Raw genomic sequence first — 21,437 nt, forward strand, 5'->3', positions numbered from 1 at the left:
TTAATGAGGCATTATCAATCCCCTCCCCCAGTTAGTTAGTACATTATAATTGTTTTTTGAACAATTGTTAATGTTTTATTTTGACTCACAACAAGTTGTTTAGTTGGTTTTTGAAAAATTGTAAACATTTTGGTTTTACTAATGATAACAGGTTGTTTGGATGATTGAGTTTGGTTTAGAATTTTGGAATTCATAATTTTAGTTTTTAAATGTTGGCTAAACAGGTTTGGTTGTGCAAACAAAACAATTGGCCTTTTTATGAAAATTACAGGGACAATACCGAGAGTTAGTTAAAATCTCTCGGTTTTCCTTGCAAGAGAAAAACCGAGAGTTCTTTGAAAATCTCTTGGTTTTACCCTAGAAAAAAAATCCGAGAGTTATTTAAAATCTTTTGGTTTTTCTTGCTAGCAAATAACCGAGAGTTCTTTGAAAATATCTCGGTTTTTTTAGGGAAAACCCGAGAGATCTTAGAAAATCTCTCGATTTTTCTATTGCAAGAAAACCCGAGAGATTTTCAAAGAACTCTTGATTTTTCTTGATAGGATCTAAATCAAGAGATTTACGTAATGTCTAGGTAAACAATCAATTAGGTAATGTCTATTCTTTCTTCCGTGAGGTTGTCTGCATCGTTTAACACTTGTTTGGCCCATTTATTAGGGATATTCTGCAAATTAAACAAATTAAAGAAAGAACTCTAATTTCTATTTATCATTAGCCCTAATTGAAAAACTATAGTAGTTGTAAAAAAAGATGGTTGTGATGAAGGAATGCAAAATTTACATGTAACATTCCTGAAGTGGATGAAACGTTCACAATCCTTGGGGAATCAAAGAGTTGAAGTAGGGGAACAAATGCTTCAACCATTCTTTTTGTGCCATAATAATTCACTTGTAGACATTCTTCCGCCATTTCATATGTCTCGGACGTTTCATCAGTAGGTTTGGCTTGTGTCATCCATCCGGGCTGTCAAATAAGTTAATAGATTTTCATTTATATGTAAAATTCAAATAGGGCTAAATTTAACACTTACCTTAATAACCAAATGTTTCAGATAATCCCAATCAACACTACCTCCAGCAATAGCAGCATTATTGATCTGTGAGGATGATCATAACATCCATCACATAGTTATAATATGCATACAAAATCACAAAGAAAGGAAACATGCAAAATCTCATATTTTGTTCTAAATTCTAGCATATGTTTAACAATAGGCCTCATACTATACCATCAAATAAAAAACACTAAAATTTGGTAAAGTAAATGAGTTATACTAACCAAGATATCAAGCTTCCCAAATTTGGCCTTGACAAAATCAACAAGAGGAGGAATGGTAGATGGGTCGGCCACATCAAGCCGATGGAAGAGGACATCAATGACCTTGTCACTGGGAGACTCTTTAAGTTTCTCGAGAGCTTCAAGTCCTCTTTTCTCGTCTCTAGCCGTAAGCACCACAGTGATGCCAGAAGCAACCAATTGCTTGCATATCTCAAATCCTATCCCTTTGTTTGCCCCAGTCACAATTGCGCACCTAATAAAAACATTTCATCAATCAAATGATTTGATAATGATTTCTGCATGATTAATAGATTAATGAGAAATGAACCAGCACAACATCACCTAACTTTGGAGTCCATTCTTTTCTCTCTAGCTCTTTCTTCTTTTGTTTGTAGAGATGGAGCTATAGATAGACTTTTAATAGTCAATTACGACCACTAGTTGGTAGATGGAGCCATGAAAATGGTGGGATGAAACATGTGAGGCTAATGTTATGTGGTTTCAATGTCTGTAATAAAATAAAAAATTATTGCATGTGGTGTATGTTGTTTGAAAAGGATTGATACCACCCTATTCAATTATGTGGTGTCAATGTCGGTAATATATACAAGGACTTTGATACCACCCTATTCAATTTTAACTGCGATAAATGAAATTTTGTCATAGAAAATGGCGAGAGAACTTTCAGTATGACTTAGTGGCGGATCTATATGTCATGGTGTTAAAATCTAACAGAGATGATGAAAGTTGAGCAGTGACTTTGATATTTTCCATAAATATTTGTACTTTTCTTAGTGGTAAGCTTAATAACTATAATATGTTAATCGAGAAATCAAAAACTGTTATAAATTATGAATTTATTTTGTTTTCTTAATTATGATGGTAAAGTAACAAAATAAAATAATAAAAGTGAAGAAGGAAACAACACCATATAAGAAAACATAGTAGCACCCCCACTAAAATAGCAACATTAACTTTCCCTAAAAACACACTGATTTAGGGTTTAGGGCATTAACGTTTGCTAATATTTATTCAAAAGATGAGACTTCAGCCCTGCAATAGAATGTTCCAGTAGATCCATCATCTGGCAATAAAGCCAATCTAACAAAGCTTTCTGCTCCTTCTTCCACAGTTAATGTGCCAGTGTTATCATTGATGTTCGTCTTAACACAACCCGGGCAAACACAGTTCACAAGAATGGTGGGAAACTTCTTGGCTACAACTCTAGTGTAAGCATTCAAAGTTGCTTTCGTTAGTATATAAGAAGTGAGTGTCGTGGGCCAACCATTGGCCTCCCACGTCCCCTCTTTGAAATCCTTAAGAAACTTGTTCAACACCTCCTCTATTCTTTCTTCACTAAGGTTGGTAGCATCATTTAACACTCCTTTAGCCCATTCATTAGGTAAGTTCTGAAATAGAAGGAAGATGAAAACATTTAGAATATATATTAAGTGAACATGTAAACATATTTAACATCGTTTTCAGCTTCTATAAATCTGAATTTTACTTGTAATTTTCCCGCTAAGGAAGAAACATTCACAATCCTTGGCGAATTGGAGCGTTGGAGAAGGGGAACAAATGCTTCTACCATTCTTTTCATGCCATAATAATTCACTTGGAGACATTCCTCTGCATTCTCATAATTCTCTTCACTCAACTTGAGTTTTGACCATTCAGGCTGTCAAATAATACATACAATTTATATGAAACTTATGTATTTATGAAAATAAAATGAATAATTACGTACGGACACAAGATGTACTATAAGTGAAGGTAAATTCAAATACGGGGAAGCTTCTAAACTGTTATTTAAATTGAGTGGGCCATGCCTATTATTATCAAATGTTTAATTAACGTTATTGCTGCAAGATGTTTTGTCACGTAAAGAAACACAAAGAGTAAATCAATAATAACAAGTTAAAATTATTGCAAAGATGGTTTTCCACAATGATTACTTATAGTTATAGGCAGGTCCATGTCCATGATCTATAAATAAGTTATTATTAATAATTGTACAATTAGTAATTTTTAAGGATGATTGGCTGTTTTCTCTCCTGTGTATTACTGGTACTCATTAATAAGGATGCCTTATTTAAATGAATTTTTTATTATATTATAGATTGAAGTGATTTAATTTTTAAAGGGGGCACAGGGAACAAAACAATAAATCCTCCCACTTTTTAATCAGTTGGGATCCTACGTAACCATTTGGTTCATGTGCTCTCTTACAGTGAGGTTGAAATGCTAAAAAAAAAAAAATACATTTTCCCCAATTCATTTCGATTGGTTTAAACGGTAAAAAATTTCGATTAATACATTTACCTTCGAGACATTTTTAAATATCCATCCCTAATTAAGGCTAGCAACATTTTTGGGTGTGCATAAGTAAAACCTAATTTCATAAAATTTGCAATGAAAGAAGATATGAAAAAAAAATAGATTCAAATAAATTTATAGATAATTTATCATCTAAATGTAATATACAGACCAAACCCAGAACTTGTTTCCAAATGAATACCATGGGACCACATAGATATGTTGACTTAATTACCTTCAAAATGTAATCTTTCAAGGACTCCCAATCAACCTTAGATGTTACAACACCAGCATTATTGACCTGTGAGGATTATAACATATATCGATCAAGTGTTTTATAGCCAACAAAAAATTTAATAATTCCAGAAACAATGATATATATATATATATAATGAGAGAATTACCAAGATATCAAGCTTGCCAAACTTAGCCAAAACAAAATCAACAAGAGGAGGAATGGTTGATGGGTCGGCCACATCAAGCCGATGGAAGATGACATTAATGTTCTCATTACCTGCAGACTCTTTAAGCTTTTTGAGAGCTTCAAGTCCTTTTTGTTCGTCTCTAGCAGTCAGAACCACAGTAACACCGGTGATAGCCAGTTGCCTGCATACCTCTAACCCTAATCCTCTATTTGCTCCGGTAACAATTGCGCATCTGATTTTATATATGTGTATGGTTTTATATGAAACAACTTAATAAATTAAACAAAAACAAAAAAAATCAAACTTAGTACCTCGTCGTTTTGGACTCCATTAACCTCCCTCTCTTTTCTCTCTTTCTTTCTCTCTCTCACATGAGTTACTCTCAATCACTAATATATAGAAATGGAGCTACTGCAGATACATTTGAATCTCCGTCACTCACCAAGTGTTCCATTGGAACATACATTAAATTTGTATGTATTTACATAGTTAAAGTTAATAGACAGTACTGTCTATTTTGTCTTAGTAATTTGTTTTTAGATTTTTTTTAGGAAGAGGGAAGAGATACTTAACCAATTTTAAGACCAATCCAAAATTTTCGTTTAATTATATATTTTGTTTTATTTTGCTGATAACAGTCCATAATTGAATATATTATTTTAATTATAATGATCCGAGAAGAAAATTTTGATGAGATTAAACTGGATATCAAACCGAACAAAGTGTAACACCAACTCAAATTTAAGTAAGGAACAAAGTGTAACATCAATCCAAATGTAAGTGATGAAAAAAAAAAATAAAGTATTATATGTACTATGTTAAAAGCAAAATGAAAGAAAAAAACCAAAATGACCTAATTGTATTTTTCTAGAAAGAGAAAAGAGAAAGGTAACTAATTTTAAGACCAATCCAAAATTCTTCATTTGATTATATATTTTTTTTTAGAGATAGTTAACTAATTTTAAACCAATTCAAAATTCTTCATTAGATTATATATTTTGCTGATCAACAAATTATAACCTATGATCAATAGTTGGAAATATCATTTGAATTATAAAAAACTAAAAAGAAAATTTTGATACAGTTAAACTAGATATCAAATCGAATAAAGTGTAACACCAACCCAAATTTAAGTGATGAAAAGAAAAAAAATATCTTATGTACAATGTTAAAAGCAACCCAAAAGAACCAAACAAAGTGATTTATTTTTTTTGATTTTTTCTTTCTAGAAAGAGAACAGAGATAGCTAACCAATTTTAAGACCAATCCAAAATTCTTCATTTGACAAATAACCCGTTAACATAACCCATTAATAGTTGGAAATATTATTTGAATTATAAAAATAGATAATGAAAATTTTTATGCGGTTAAATTGGATATGAAAATGAATAAAGGTATCACCAACCCAAATTAAGTGCTGAAAAGAAAAACAAGACATAAATGTTGATTAATTAGATGTTCGCAGCGGAATAATTTATAGATCTAATCTAAACATCTAATCATATGATCATGCATAATTGATAAATCATGATATATAGTTTATAGAAATATACCTTTGATGCGTGAACCGGATCAGATCTGGTAGTAATGAATAATCGAGAGCCCCACGTATTGCTCCTCTACTTGGTCCACACGAGCCCGACTAGATCTCTTTACTTTCGACTGCTAGGACGAAAAAGAAAAGGGAGAAGCAATCCAATTGCTAAATTAAAAGATGATTTCTTCCTCTTGGAGTTCTCACCGTAATATAGCAAAAGCCGTTTTAAAAGAGAAACAATTCTCTCTCTATTCACTTCTTCTTTCTTGCAAATAAGTGATTCCTTTTGTATTAAATAAAATTTCATAATTAACCATTAATTATATATTATTTTATTTCACAATCTTAACTCCATAATTAACCATTAATTATATATTATTTTATTTCATAATCTTAACTCCATAATTAACCGTTAATTATATATTATTTTATTTCACAAATAAATAATATTTCTTATTATTAATAATATGTAATATGTATTAATTATATATTATTTTATTTCACAAATAAATAATATTTTTTATTATTAATAATATCTAATATGTATTAATTATATATTATTTTATTTCACAAATAAATAATATTTCTTATTATTAATAATATCTAATATGTATTAATAATTAACCATCTTTCTCGTTTATCTAGTCGGTCAACTCTAAGTGTGTGACCTCATAGGACCCGATTATAATAGTTATAAGTTTAACCTCATTAATCGTAGTTGGCTTCTAACAAAGCACTACGACTCCTAAAATAATCGGATTAAATTATTTCTGTTAATTTGTCCTACCCAAGTTTAGTCATTGCACATTAAATTAAAGGACACAATTCCTTCAATCTCCCACTTGTCCTTAAACAAGTGTGCAATATAAGATACCTTTGTCTCTTAATGTCTTATTTGATGATATGGTAACATTCATACCTTTCTATCAAATATGTTTCTTGAACTCTGAGTTTGAACTGTCAATTAAACAGATGATTCATATTAATCCATCCGAGCATGGCCATGCATTTTCAGTTCTCGCTCTTCAAGTGGCCGAGACACTATTCCTGTTCAATATATCACAGTATACATGAAGTAGGAGGACTTCTCCATTCTTGTATGACTATGGCTCCCACTCAATTTTTAGCAATCCCAACTACTGCCTTTATAACTCCCTTTTACGGAAAGCGTTTAACAGTGTCAAAGAAATACCAATCATCAAGTGAGGCCACAACATACTCATGTCTGAGGAATCTACTAAACATGGTTTAACTTAAAACTCTACAATCTCTTTTGGAGAGTCTTAAGGTGGGTCAGTCTTACATGTATTATCCATACACATATATGTAATTGACTAGACATCTCCATGTCCTTATAGCCCATGAAACCTGACGCTATCAGTCAGCTTACAATATAGTAACTTATAAAATCATCTATGTTCATTTGATGATTTCAAACTATAGACTTTTAATAATTCAAAACTTCATTTCACTTAATGGGGTTTCATTCACCAGAACACTTAAGGTGATCCCATTTGTTAATAATGAATTATTTGGACATATTATTCAATATCGATAAAAACAATATAAATAAGGATGAAATATCATATATCATAAAATCATCAAGTCAAATATAAAACTGGTGTCTAACACTCATAAATACATAATGTAATACGAAAGTAAACTGAAAGCCATTCTCCAATGTGCTTGAGACCCTTAGCCCTAGTGTGACTCTCATGCTTGGGCCTAGGCATAGGTTTGGTTAATTGATTTGTAATGTTGTCATCAGTATGTACCTTACACATCCTAATATCACCCATAGTGATGATGTGTCGAATAAGGTGATACTTTCTCATAACGTGTCTGGATTTGGAGCTCGAACTCGGTTCCTTTGCCTGAGCTATGGCACCATTGTTGTCACAATAGATGTCGATAGGCATTGAAATTCTAGGAACAACACTGAGTTCATCTAGGAACTTCCTCATCCAAACGGCCTCCTTTACTGCTTCACTAGCAGCAATGTACTCAGCCTCTGTTGTAGAATCTGCTATAGTACCTTGCTTAGAGCTCTTCCAGCTCACAGCTCCTCCGTTAAGGATAAAGACATAACCCGATTGAGACTCAAAGCCATCTCGGTCAGCCTGAAAGCTTGCATTAGTATAGCCTTGTACGATCAATTTTTCATCTCCCCCATATACTAAGAAATCATCCTTTGTTCTTCTTAAGTACTTCAGGATATTCTTAGCTGCACTCCAGTGTGCTTCTCCAGGACTTGATTGGTATCTGCTACACATGCTCAAAGCATATGCAACATCTGGACGTGTACATACCATGGCATACATGATAGATCCTATAGTAGAAGCATATGGGATCTTGTTCATCTTCTCAAGCTCATTAGGTGTTTTAGGACACCGCGTCTTGCTGAGATATACACCTTGTTGAATGGGTAAAAATCCCTTCTTGGAATCTTGCATCTTGAATCTATTAAGAATCTTATCAATATAAGTTCCTTGACTTAATCCAAGAAGCCTCTTAGATCTATCTCTATAGATCTTAATTCCAAGTATGTACTCGGCCTTTCCTAAGTCTTTCATTGAGAAACATTTCTTCAGCCATTCTTTTACGGACTCTAGCATCGGAATGTCATTCCCAATAAGTAGTATGTCATCCACATACAAGACTAAGAAGGCTGCCTTACTCCCACTAAACTTCTTGTAAACACAAGGATCCTCTTCGCATCTAATGAATTCAAACTCTTTGATCTTTTCATCAAATCGAAAGTTCCAACTCCTGGATGCTTTCTTAAGTCCATAAATGGACTTCTTAAGCTTGCATACCTTCCCAACATGATTTAGATCTTCAAAACCTTCAGGTTGTGTCATGTACACATCCTCTTCCAAAAAACCATTTAGAAAAGCGGTTTTGACATCCATTTGCCATATCTCATAGTCATAATATGCAGCAATAACTAGGATTATCCTAATGGATCTAATAATGACAACTGGTGAAAATGTCTCGTCATAGTCTATACCATGAATCTGTCTAAAACCTTTGGCAACTAGTCTTGCCTTGTAAATAGATGCATTTCCATCCTTGTCATTTTTGAGTTTGAAAATCCATTTGCTTCCTATGGGTTTTACCCCATCTGGAAAATCTATCAAGTCCCATACTTGATTTTCAAACATCGAATCCATTTCAGACCTCATGGCGTCAATCCATTTATTGGAGTCTGGACCCATCACTGCTTGCTTATAGGTCAAAAGCTCACTATGTTCTAGCATAAGAACATCAAGGTTTACATTTAAGATGAAATCATCATAACGTCTTGGTTGTACCCTTGGCCTTTCCGATCTACAAGTGGGTTCAACTTGTTCAACAGCTAAATCCGGAACATGATCTACAACTGTTTGTAGATCCTCTTGTTCTGGTTCTTGGATGTTCTGAGGCCCTGAGCCTTCAAAAGTAATCATCTCTGCATCGACATCATCCATGTCATTTTTTTGTTGAGTTTGTTGCTCTTCATCATCTTGAACTGTTTCAAGATGAATATTTCTCCCACTTGACTTGTTGGAAAGGAACTCTCTTTCCAAAAAGACACTATCCCTTGCAACAAACACCTTTTGCTGAGTTGGATTGTAGAAGTAATATCCAAAACTTCCTTTTGGATACCCTATAAAAAAGCATTTATCTGATTTTGGGACAAGCTTCTCTGTTTGTAAACGTTTTACATAAGCTTCACATCCCCATATTTTCAGAAAAGACAACTTTGGAACCTTTCTAGTCCATATCTCATACGGAGTTTTGTTTAAAGTTCTTGACGGAGTCCTATTTAGTGTAAGTACAACGGTAGTGAGGGCATATCCCTAGAAGGATACCGGAAGATTAACAAAACTCATCATTGATCGGACCATGTCTAACAAAGTCCCATTTCTCCTTTCAGACACACCATTTAGCTGAGGTGTTCCTGGGGTAGACAACTGTGTGACTATCCCACAGTTTTTCAAATGATGATCAAATTCGTGGCTCAAGTACTGACCACCACGATCAGATCGAAGTGCTTTTATTTTCTTGCCACTTTGAGTCTCTACTTCGTTTTGAAATTCCTTGAACTTTTCAAAGGACTCTGATTTATGTGAAATAAGGTAAATATACCCATATCTACTCATGTCATCAGTAAATGTGATGAAGTATCTATAGCCACCTCTAGCTTCAGTGCTCATTGGACCACATACATCAGTATGTATTACGCCCAGTAGTTAAGTAGCCCTTTCAAACGTTCTTTTGAAAGGTGACCTTGTCATCTTGCCCATCAGACATGATTCACATGTATCAATGGATTCAAAATCCATGTCTTTTAGAAGCCCATCTTTGTGGATCTTCTTCATGCGATTCGCACTAATGTGACCCAATCGACAATGCCATAGGTAGGCCTCACTCAAACTATTTAATTTTTGTCTTTTGTTATTTATGTTATACAATTCTGATTTGAGATCCAATACAAAGAGTCCATTACTCATTGGAGCAGTCGCATAGAAAATATCATTCTTAAAAACAGAAATATTTCCATTTTTAATGCTAAATTCAAAACCTTCAGAATATAATACAGAAACCGAAACAAGGTTCTTAGTAATGTAAGGAACATAATAACAATTATTCAGTTCTAATATTAAACCAGAAGGTAAAGATAGACTTAAATCTCCTACGGTAATTGCAGCAACACTTGCTCCATTTCTAACGCGCAGGTTTATCTCTCTTTTCTTCACTTGTCTTTTATTTCTAAGTCCTTGCACATATGAAATAATGTGAGCACCACATGCAGTATCTAATACCCAAGTAGGACCATTATTTAATGTGAGAACATCGGTTGTCATTATCTCAATAACATAAATACCTGAAGTGGAACTCACAGTCCCGTTCTTCTTGTCTTCTAGGTACTTGGGACAATTTCTTTTCCAGTGTCCCTTGGCCTTGCAGTAAAAACAATCATGATCAGCAGCCATCTTTGGCTTCTCACCACCCTTGGGTTTGGCAACTTGCTTGCCTTTCCCTTGGTTATTGTTCTTTTTCTTAGCCACCTTCTTAAACCCCTTCCCATTGTTGACATTTAGAACTTCCTTCTTCTTGTCATCAATAATATTGCCTTCAACATTTTTAAGCATGTTATGGAGCTCATTTAGATCATGCTTTAGACCATTCATATGGTATTGCATTCTAAATGGTGCAAAACCATCATGTAAGGATCTAAGAACAATATCAGTGGCCAACTCTTGGTCATATAGGGTTCCCAGATTTTCCATCCTCTTGAAAAGCCCAGTCAGGCTAATCACATGAGGACTCACTGGTTTTCCCTTCACAAGCTCGCTATCAAGTATAGCCTTGTGAGTCTCATATCGCTCTATCCTTGCCTGATCCTGAAACAGCGTTTTCAGTTCAGTAATGATAGTATAAGCATCAGAATGCAAAAACCTCTTTTGCAATTCAGGCTCCATTGCAGCTAGCATGAGGCAAGTAACAGGTAATGCTTCAGTTTTCACCCGAGTTGATGTTGCCTTCTCCTCATCTGATGAGGTTCCGGTCACAGTAGGGATAGGGGTAGTTAGGACGTCCTCACGTCCCTCAAACCTGAGAATAATTCTCAGATTCCTTTCCCAATCAAGGAAGTTCGTTTCATTGAGCTTGTTTTTCTCAACAATTGAGTGCAGAGAGAATTTCAAATTATCGTTCGACATATTCTACATAATATAAATGACATACAAATCAGTTTATGTTTTGAAATTTGTAAAATACTTATAGTTGAACAATTTAAAATAAGTGAATGCACATTTTATTCAAGTTTTTATAGTCTCTTATGAATAAAATGATTCCAAGATCCCATTACAGACAATCCCCAACGTACTTTTGCACTGCCTTAGGTCTTGTGTGTTCAAGGTAAGTAACAATTATAATTATAACTTCTTATAATTCTTGGTTGATGATCCATATCCAATGTAGGATTCATCCCCATGCCTCAAGATCCAAAAATTTGCCTTTTGGTCTCTTATTGGGTACAACCGTATCAAGGTTTATGAATCCCCATATAGATTCATCCTCAGGAGCCTAAGATTGAGGAAAGACACCCTCCCTTTTGCGAAACCTATCCAACCAAAACCATAAACTTCATGGGTCATGACACGGAAAGGCATTGCCCCAATTTTCTTTAGGAACTTAAGTTTTGATTGTCTTTTATTTATTAGTGAAAATTATTATAAATAAAAACAATGCAATGAAAATTGTGATTCTAGTATGGCCCCTAAGATGCAAAAAAAAAATATATATAAAGAACTAAACTTCTTTGGTCTCCATGCTTACACCCTTCATGGATCTCCATCCTTGAACTTCATGGTTCTTATTTGTATTACATAATTATTTATAATAATATAATTATCAAAATAAATTACAAAATACATAACGATACGTAGATCGTGTTATAAGAAAACATAACGATACTCAGATCGTATTTCTGGGTCATACTAAAAAAATATTAATCTTTAATAAGTGAGATTTCCTAACTTTTAGAAAACAAATATATCATATTTATTTGATCCAAATATTTATATAATCCAATTAAAATAAATATTTCTTTTATTTTCTTAAATATAGTTTTACATCTTAATCTATGTAAAATTATATCATCGATATAGAACCGCATCAAAATTAACAGTTAATTTATTGATCATTTCAATATATGCAACCTTGCGCTCTAATACCACTGTGGGTTAATTAGATGTTCGCAGCGGAATAATTTATAGATCTAATCTAAACATCTAATCATATGATCATGCATAATTGATAGAATATGATATATAGTTTATAGAATTATACCTTTGATGCGTGAACCGGATCAGATCTGGTAGTAATGAATAATCGAGAGCCCCACGTGTTGCTCCTCTACTTGGTCCACACGAGCCCGACTATATTTTTTACTTTCGACTGCTAAGACGAAAAAGACAAAGGGGAAGCAATCCAATTGCTAGATTAAAAGATGATTTCTTCCTCTTGGAGTTCTCACCGTAATATAGTAAAAGTCGTTTTAAAAGATGAACAATTCTCTCTCTATTCACTTCTTTTTCTTGCAAATAAGTGAATCCTTTTGTATTAAATAAAATTTCATAATTAACCATTAATTATATATTATTTTATTTCACAATCTTAACTCCATAATTAACCATTAATTATATATTATTTTATTTTATAATCTTAACTCCATAATTAACCGTTAATTATATATTATTTTATTTCACAAATAAATAATATTTCTTATTATTAATAATATCTAATATGTATTAATTATATATTATTTTATTTCACAAATAAATAATATTTCTTATTATTAATAATATCTAATATGTATTAATTATATATTATTTTATTTCACAAATAAATAATATTTCTTATTATTAATAATATCTAATATGTATTAATAATTAACCATCTTTCTCGTTTATCTAGTTGGTCAACTCTAAGTGTGTGATCTCATAGGACCCGATTATATTAGTTATAGGTTTAACCCCATTAATCGTAGTTGGCTTTTAGCAAACCACTACGACTCCTAAAATAATCGGATTAAATTATTTCTGTTAATTTGTCCTACCCAAGTTTAGTCATTGCACATTAAATTAAAGGACACAATTCCTTCAATAAATACATACGATACAATGTTAAAAGCATTCTGAAAGAACTAAAAAAAATGACCTAATTTTTTTTAGATTTTTTTTAGAAAGAGGAAAGAGATAGCTAACCAATTTTAAGATTAATCCAAAATTCTTCATTTGATTATATATTTTGTTTTATTTTTCTCTTTATATATAAGTAATTAGTTAACTTATTTTTATCTAAATACATATATGACCTGCTTGAAAAAATGAATAAAATATTATAGATGAAACATGTGAGTCTTTGTCTCTTCTTAGAAATTGGAGAAGCAAGTAAAAATTCATATTGAAAAAATTAAAAAAACTAGGTGTAATATGACGTTTTTATAATTGTTTTGTTTTTGGAGTGCGTACTAAAGCAAATTCGCAATGTCTATCTATTAAGGATAACAATGGATACCCGTATGCTCGATACACGTGGGTACTCGATAGTCGGGTTCGGGGTTAGAGTCGGGCATGGGGAGAGGGAGAAGATACCTGGTCGGGTACGGGGTCAGGGATAAGAAATGTGTGAAACTCAAACCCGATACCCGATTATATTAATATTAATTTTTTTTATTAAAGTTTAATATTTAACTTTTTAAATGCTTCATCATTAAAATTATATCATAAATATATTATTTAATTTGATCTTATTCACATCATCATAAATACTACACTATAACTTTATATTTCTTATATTCCCAAAAATAATATTTCTTTATATTAATCTTTAACTTCAACTTTTATTTTAATAACAAAATATTACTTCTTTCATATTCTTCATGTTCGATCTCTAATTTTTTGTTTCAATTTTCATTCTCATTTTTTTAAAACTCTAGTTTATCTTCTTCATGGTCTACAAAAATAAGTATATATGTAAATAATGTTTTTATTTGTATTTTTAATATTTGTATATTACTAATTTTAATTTTTTTTATTAGTTGTGTTTATTTTTTTTTCAATATTTATAATCTTTAATAGGGTAATAGGGTACTCGTTGGGGACGATTCGAAAATAGGGATAGAAGTAGAGATACCCGTCGGGTTTGGGGTCGGGTCGGGGAGTAAAATGAAAATCGGGTTCAGAAATGTGTACTTAACTACCTGTCAGATAAGGTACCCATTGTCATCCTTACTATCTATTCATATAAACTTATAACACACAATTCAATTTTTATTCTATAAATTTATTTGGTAAGAGATTGTGATATTATGAAATTTATTTATCCTAATATTAAATTTGTATTATTAGCCACCACGTGATTTTGCGGTTGTCCTCCTCTGCCTAATATAAACAAACAGTAGCAATCTTGAGGCGACGAAATAAGAGAAGATGAGGAGATGGAGGATTATTTTATACATGATTGTGTGTTTAATATTTTAATAAAGTGGGATAATTTATAATTAGGGTTATTTTGATTCAGCAAAACGGTAATTTTAACTGATAAATTATCAATAAATATATATATATATATATTCAAACATATTTTGAATCTAAAAAACATATTTTTCTTTTATTTTCCTCAAGCAAAGCCTCAATAAATGAAAACTATATTCTAATGAGAGTATTGGCTTATGGGCCATGTATATAGAGGAGGAAGACCAAGAACATACACAAACTGCAATATCGGGTATTTTAATATTTTCATCGTTGTATGACCTATCCAACGGAAAAATATACAACTTGGATTATAGCGATCGAGTGATAGCTCATTCATACATGTTGAAAAATTGTCCCGAAAAAGAACACTTTTACATGTAAGATTCAATATTTTTTTTTGTTATAGTACGTCTTATTAACTAACATTAAAGAGTATGTTATTTAATATTCGATCTATTTAAAGGGAGTATATGCAGTATTGCAATAACAGTGAGTCGCGTGGAGAAACGTATAACCACATATTTTAACCATAGAGTGAGTAGATTCAAAACCATATCTTATAACTTTATTTTGATTTTATAATTAATGACTGAATTTCGGGAATATATATATATATATATATATATATATATATATATATATATATATATATATGTCGCTTAATTAGTACACGATAACGACATATCAAGAGACCTTAAGATCTTAGGCGAAGGTCCAACTATGTACTCATGTATGTATGTTTGGTGTTAAAGTAACGAATATAAATTTTGTATAGAAAAACACGACGAAGGTTTGTAGACACTCATTTTTTACCCACAAATTTAATAGTTTATGCTTTTAATAAATCCGAGCCTATACAACTTTCTCGAGTTCATTCACGGGTTTATTGCACGATTTATTTTAAAGATGATTATTTGTAGAATAATTGAGTTTCGAAAATAATTAATTGTGGATTCTTAATAAGTTAAGGTAGTAATTTGTCTATGTTACAACACTTGGGGAAGTTATTATACTTAGAATATTTAGGGTTTTATTTAATTAACTACTTGAGTATTAAAAATATATATATTTTTATAAAATATGTCACGTTTTTATAAAAGTTTGTTAGATTAGATGTTAGATTAGTTGTTAGATTAGGTTGTGCAATTTTATTTTTTAAGTTAGTTAGTATTTTATTATAATTATAATAGTTCCTTATAATTGAGGTTGAGATATTGAAATCACCATTTTTTGTTCATCTAGACTCTTGTCTAAATTGCCAATGCAAGAACAAGAATGTACCGATTCTATTAAATATACCCTGAGTATCGAAAGAGTCCAAGGCCTTAGAATCGTAAGCACACTGACCTCCGAATTTGAGAAGTGAGATTCAACCATATGATGCATGATTGAAATATTAAGCATTCGAGCAAACAAATCCCTCAAATAACTCAATGTGAAACGTCTCGACGAAAGACTAGTCCCTAAAAGTGACAGCATGAATCTCGAAGAACATCGGTTACATGTTGTTTCCTCTCGACACACTCTAAGGACGAAAGTACAGAACTGATTCTTGAAAGTATTTCAAAGATCGCTAAAGAAGACGCTAGTGCCTTGGAAATTAAGGAAGTCTAACAGCGATACTTAAATCTATATAATCACTAAGCAGAATTGTGATTAAATAGTATTTTGCTAAACTGATCAACGACACTTAAATCTATATAATCACTAAGCAGAATTGTGATTAAAAAGTATTTCGCTAAACTGACCAGCGACACTTAAATCTATATAATCACTAAGTAGAATTGTGATTAAATAGTTTTCGCTAAACTGAACAGTGACACATAAATCTATATAATCACTAAGCAGAATTGTGATTAAATAGTATTTCGTTAAACTGACCAGCGACACTTAAATCTATATAATCACTAAGCAGAATTGTGATTAAATAGTATTTCGCTAAACTGACCAGCGACACTTAAATCTATATAATCACTAAGCAAAATTGTGATTAAATAGTATTTCACTAAACTAACCAGTGACACTTAAATCTATATAATCACTAAGCAAAAAAATTGTGATTATATAATATTTCGCTAAACTGACCAGCGACACTTAAATATATATAATCACTAAGCAGAATTGTGATTAAATACTATTTTGCTAAACTGACTATCAACATTTAAATCTATATAATCACTAAGAAGAATTGTGATTAAATAGTATTTCGCTAAACTGACCAGCGACACTTAAATCTATACAATGACGAAGTAGAATTGTGATTAAATAGTATTTCGCTAAACTGACCAACAACACTTAAATCTATATAATTACTAAGCAGAATTGTGATTAAATAGTATTTCGCTAAACTAACCAGCGACACTTAAATCTATATAATCACTAAGAAGAATTGTGATTAAATAGCATTTCGCTAAACTGACCAGCGACACTTAAATCTATATAATCACTAAGCAGAATTGTGATTAAATAATACTTTGCTAAATTAACCAGCGACACTTAAATCTATATAATCACTAAGTGGAATTGTGATTAAATAGTATTTCGCTAAACTGACCAGCGACACTTAAATCTATATAATCACTAAGTAGAATTGTGATTAAATAGTATTTCGCCAATTTGACCAGCGACACTTAAATCTATATAATCACTAAGCAAAATTATGATTAAATAGTATTTTGCTAAACTGACTAGCGATACTTAAATCTATATAATCACTAAGCAGAATTGTGATTAAATAGTATTTCGCTAAAAAACACAATCAGCAAACTAAGTCAAGATGTGTACTCACGTACAATCCAAAGACTAGGCGAGGTGTGTAGAAATATGGTAGAAACCACCAGGCTCAATCTACTCGATTGATAAACCAAGAGCGATGCATATTCTAAATAGAGGTGAATCGTCAACGAGTGGATGGTAAATCGACTTTTGAAGAATGAAAAGTAAATTACACGGGTCTCCCGAGAGACTCGTCAGATTTGTTCTCTTTTCATTTAAAGAAGCCAAAAATAAACTATAAATTGGGTGTTTTTAAAACGTAGTGCCTATTTTCAAACTTGGGCATAAATTTTTCTAAACCGAGTGTTTTCTACAAATTTTGTCCAAGAGGGGCATTCTGTAGACACTCATTTTTTACCCCCCAATTTTATAGTTTATGCTTTTAATAAATCCGAGCCTATATAAGTTTCTTGAATTTATTCACGGGTTTTTTGCACGATTTATTTTAAAGACGATTATTTGTAGAACAATTGAGTTTTGAAAATAATTGATTTTGGATTCTTAATAAGTTAAGGTAGTAATTTGTCCATGTTACAACACTTAGGAAAGTTATTATATACTTAGAATATTTAGAGTTTTATTTAATTAATTACCTTGAGTATTTAAAATATATATATATATTACAAAATATGTATTAACATTTTTATAAAAGTTTGTTAAATTAGTTGTTATATTAGTTGTTAGATTAGGTTTTGCAATTTTATTTTTTAAGTTAGTTAGTATTTTATTATAATTATAATTGTTCCTTAGAACTAGGAATAATTAATAATAATAAAATTACTTTCTTTAATTGTTTGTTTTAATTTTATTTCTTTGGTAGGATAAAGGGAATGAGTCAATCCAAGATCCATATGCAAGATCCGGACCATATTTGTGAATAGGGCCAAAAAGATCCAAATCAAAGGCAAGTCAACCCAAAGTAAGGCCAAGAAAAGGATTCAATTGACGGATCCGACCGGTGACCAACTTATGGACCGACCCATGCCCAAGATTCGACCCATGAAATCAAATGCTAAAAGAATTAGGTGAAGGAAGCGGTCATTGATGGTGACAACCACAAATCTTGAAATGTCGATCCTATCATGTGCGGTAAAAGAATGAAAGGGAAGATTAGAAAAGGGGAAGGAGTTGCAAGAAAGAAAGATTCACCGTTAGCATGAAGGCTTGTCAATTTTTTAATTAAAAATTAAAATTACAAAGTATTATATCATTATTAAGCTTAAATCACGTTTGATGAAAACTTGACATTTAGTGACATGTCAAATGGAGATTGCTCAATTATTTTAAACATTTGTAAATGTTTGAAATAGTTTTTTTTCCAATGATCAAGTGTGTTAAATGGGCCTTTGGGCACTAGGGTTTCATAGCTTTGCCTATAAATACCCCTCTTAACACCCTAGCAAAGGACTTTTGACTTTTTCTCTCTTCTCTCCCTCTTTTAACATTCACGAGACCTTCTTCTCTCTTTTATTCCTCTTTTCACATTCACGTGCCTCTAGGCTGCCCAATTTTTTTCCACAATCAAAACTCTAAGCAAACACCAACCATTCTTTGGTTGTGTCACAAGTTTTGCTTGGGAAATATCGGTTTTGATTCCAAAAGCAAAAGAGAAGCCCCATTGTATGCCCCTTTGCACATACTTTATAATTTCAATTTAAATTTAAATTTTTATCTTTGCATATGAATTCCATGCATCTTTTTTTTTTTTAAGTTTACTATTTTGATAAGTGTATAGGACTTTCTTGTTTTTGTATATATGTAACCTAATTAATATATATATATATATATAAAAGACCTAACGAAAAAACAGAAAGTTAATGTAAATAAAATTTACTTGACCAAAAAAAAAAACTTTTTTATAAAATTAAAATCGGCCCTTGAATTGGCCATTTAAAAAGACTAAAAAAAATTGTTTTGATTTAATTTACTTTTTTGTATAATATTAGATATAGGATTTACTTGTATGTTATTAATAATCTAATTAGGTTTAAAAGAGGGGGAAAGAAAATATAAAAAAAAATTAATTAAACCCTTTAACTAAAATTGAACATAGTCCTAACTTAGACTTAGAGACTTAGGATTTTTCTTTTATGAGTTCTTTTGAACTAATTTTTTTATAAAACCAAAAAAAAATAAAAAAAATAGAGCCTCTAAAATAATTGTTAATTCACTTTCATAATAATCTTAAAAATCAATCTAGACTTAAGTCAATTAAATGTTAATTTATAATGTGCTTAGTCATGATTCTATAAGAAAACTTTTTTTTGTGGATTATTTATTCTAGGCCCTTTTTCTTAAGTTGTCTTTGTCTATTTCTTTCATTTTTTCTCATACAACACGTAACCAAATGTTGAACTCATTTCTCTTAATTTCCTAATTTTTGAAATTAGGTGGCAACTCTCTAGTCGTGAGGATTAATTAAAATTGAAAAAAATTAATGTAGGCCTATGACATACTTCCCATTAAAAAAACTCACAATCTCTCCTAGATTCGACGGAACGGTTAGATATGGAGTTGTCTATAAAGCCTCGTTTTTTTAAACTTAAATTTTTTCAAACATTAAAATTAATTCCCCTCAAGTGTTCAAAATAATTTTTTTAAAGAGCGTCCCAGAATTTTCAAACTAGTCGATAAAAAAATGTTTTAAAAAAACGATCACAAGGTTTAACTAATCAAAATAGTTGAGTGGTTGTTGAAGGGTACAACGGGTCAGATACTATGTCATACTACAGAGTTTTAATAGATATAATTCAAGTATAATACTTTTCTCACAAACGAGTTATCTTATTAAAGTGTAAGTGGTTTGATACACATTTTTGGAACTATGAGTGAAAATGGATAAATATGGCTTTGTAAGTATAAATATAAACCGAATTTTCAAAACACAAAGTCAGGACCCGTATATATTGGCGAGTCAAGCAAAACAAGTATTTTACGCCCCGATATGTCATCACGACCCGGTTGAAAGATTGTGAAAAAATAAATGCACGATTTATGAATATATAGTTAATATTAATTAGCTAGATTTATGTTTTTACTTTAATATTATTATTACTACTTCAATTATTCTCCAATTCATTAATGATATATGCATTAAGGATGTATGAAGGTCGCAAGTAAACTATTTGGGGGAGTATGAGGAAAACATCGAAGAAACTAGTCAGGTCATTCCAAAACCTACTTGCACAAGAAGATCACCTAAGGATCTGAGTAGAGCTTTCTAGACACATAGTGTATGTCGTGCACCCGTTAACTATAGCTCACCCAGAAGGTGGTACACATGAGGAGGTTGAGGCTGAAAAGTTTATTGAGAGTACGTTTATTGAGGTGGAGAATCAGATGGAGGATTAGGTAGAGGATGAGGAGGATCATGAGCACCATTTCATTCTCGACCCATCATCGACATGTAACAATGTTTACACTTATTTATTATTTGTATTGATTTACACCTAATATTGAATTTCATATTTTTGAAGAATCTTCCACCCGGAAGAGATGGGGAAGAACAAGAATATCGCTCTATCTATGAGGCCACTGGGACAAAGATTTCTCTGACTTTCAGAGAGGTAGATGGGAGGCACAACGGCGACGATGGCAGAAGCATGTGGTCTAGACATTTAGGGTCGGTAGTGCGGGACCCCTCGGCCATCTCACACCGTCTACTGAAGTGGAAGGCATTAAGTGCTGACCAATTGGATTCACTTTCGCTTGATATGACGGTGATAATTACTTAATTAAATATTGATCATTCAATATTTTTTTGAATCATTTGAATATTTTATTTTTTAAGATCCGTTCGAGAGTATTAATGGTTCTATTGATCAACATCGAGCAACCAGATTGGCACACGCCATGCAGATATGGGATATGTGGCGCTCTGATTTGAACATGTATTATATCCGGGTTCATCAAGGAGACGAGGCGGCGGTACTTTTCAATCCCCTACGAGACTACGATCCAGGTGATTGGGAGTTCGTGTGTCGGATCATTTCTTCACGGATAAATTTAAGGTACAGTTTCATAAGTGAAATAAAACTGATAACATTTGTTCTACCTTCATTTTTATTTCAAATG

The 21,437-nt window shown here is 31.8% G+C and overlaps 3 protein-coding genes and 1 pseudogene across 3 annotated transcripts; all 4 read right to left on the bottom strand.

Annotated features, from left to right (window-relative positions):
* Window positions 1-586: 586 nt before the first annotated feature.
* Window positions 587-1,748, bottom strand: LOC124932401 ((+)-neomenthol dehydrogenase-like). The gene is made up of 5 exons (XM_047473024.1): window positions 1,621-1,748; window positions 1,279-1,531; window positions 1,031-1,096; window positions 781-963; window positions 587-664 (listed from the first exon to the last, which is right to left on the bottom strand). The coding sequence occupies exons 1-5, from the start codon at window positions 1,635-1,637 to the stop codon at window positions 587-589; spliced, it is 597 nt and encodes a 198-aa protein (XP_047328980.1). The 5' UTR covers window positions 1,638-1,748.
* Window positions 1,749-2,305: 557 nt separating this feature from the next.
* Window positions 2,306-4,662, bottom strand: LOC124932409 ((+)-neomenthol dehydrogenase-like). The gene is made up of 5 exons (XM_047473036.1): window positions 4,656-4,662; window positions 3,999-4,288; window positions 3,830-3,895; window positions 2,786-2,956; window positions 2,306-2,687 (listed from the first exon to the last, which is right to left on the bottom strand). The coding sequence occupies exons 1-5, from the start codon at window positions 4,660-4,662 to the stop codon at window positions 2,307-2,309; spliced, it is 915 nt and encodes a 304-aa protein (XP_047328992.1). The 3' UTR covers window position 2,306.
* Window positions 4,663-7,181: 2,519 nt separating this feature from the next.
* Window positions 7,182-7,916, bottom strand: LOC124932418 (secreted RxLR effector protein 161-like). Its single transcript, XM_047473046.1, has one exon. The coding sequence runs from the start codon at window positions 7,914-7,916 to the stop codon at window positions 7,182-7,184; it is 735 nt and encodes a 244-aa protein (XP_047329002.1).
* A 1,161-nt stretch (window positions 7,917-9,077) lies between these two features.
* Window positions 9,078-14,337, bottom strand: LOC124932429 (annotated as a pseudogene).
* Window positions 14,338-21,437: the final 7,100 nt, after the last annotated feature.

This window comes from Impatiens glandulifera, chromosome 1 (genome assembly GCF_907164915.1).
Source record: "Impatiens glandulifera chromosome 1, dImpGla2.1, whole genome shotgun sequence".
NCBI classification, from domain to species: Eukaryota; Viridiplantae; Streptophyta; class Magnoliopsida; order Ericales; family Balsaminaceae; genus Impatiens; species Impatiens glandulifera.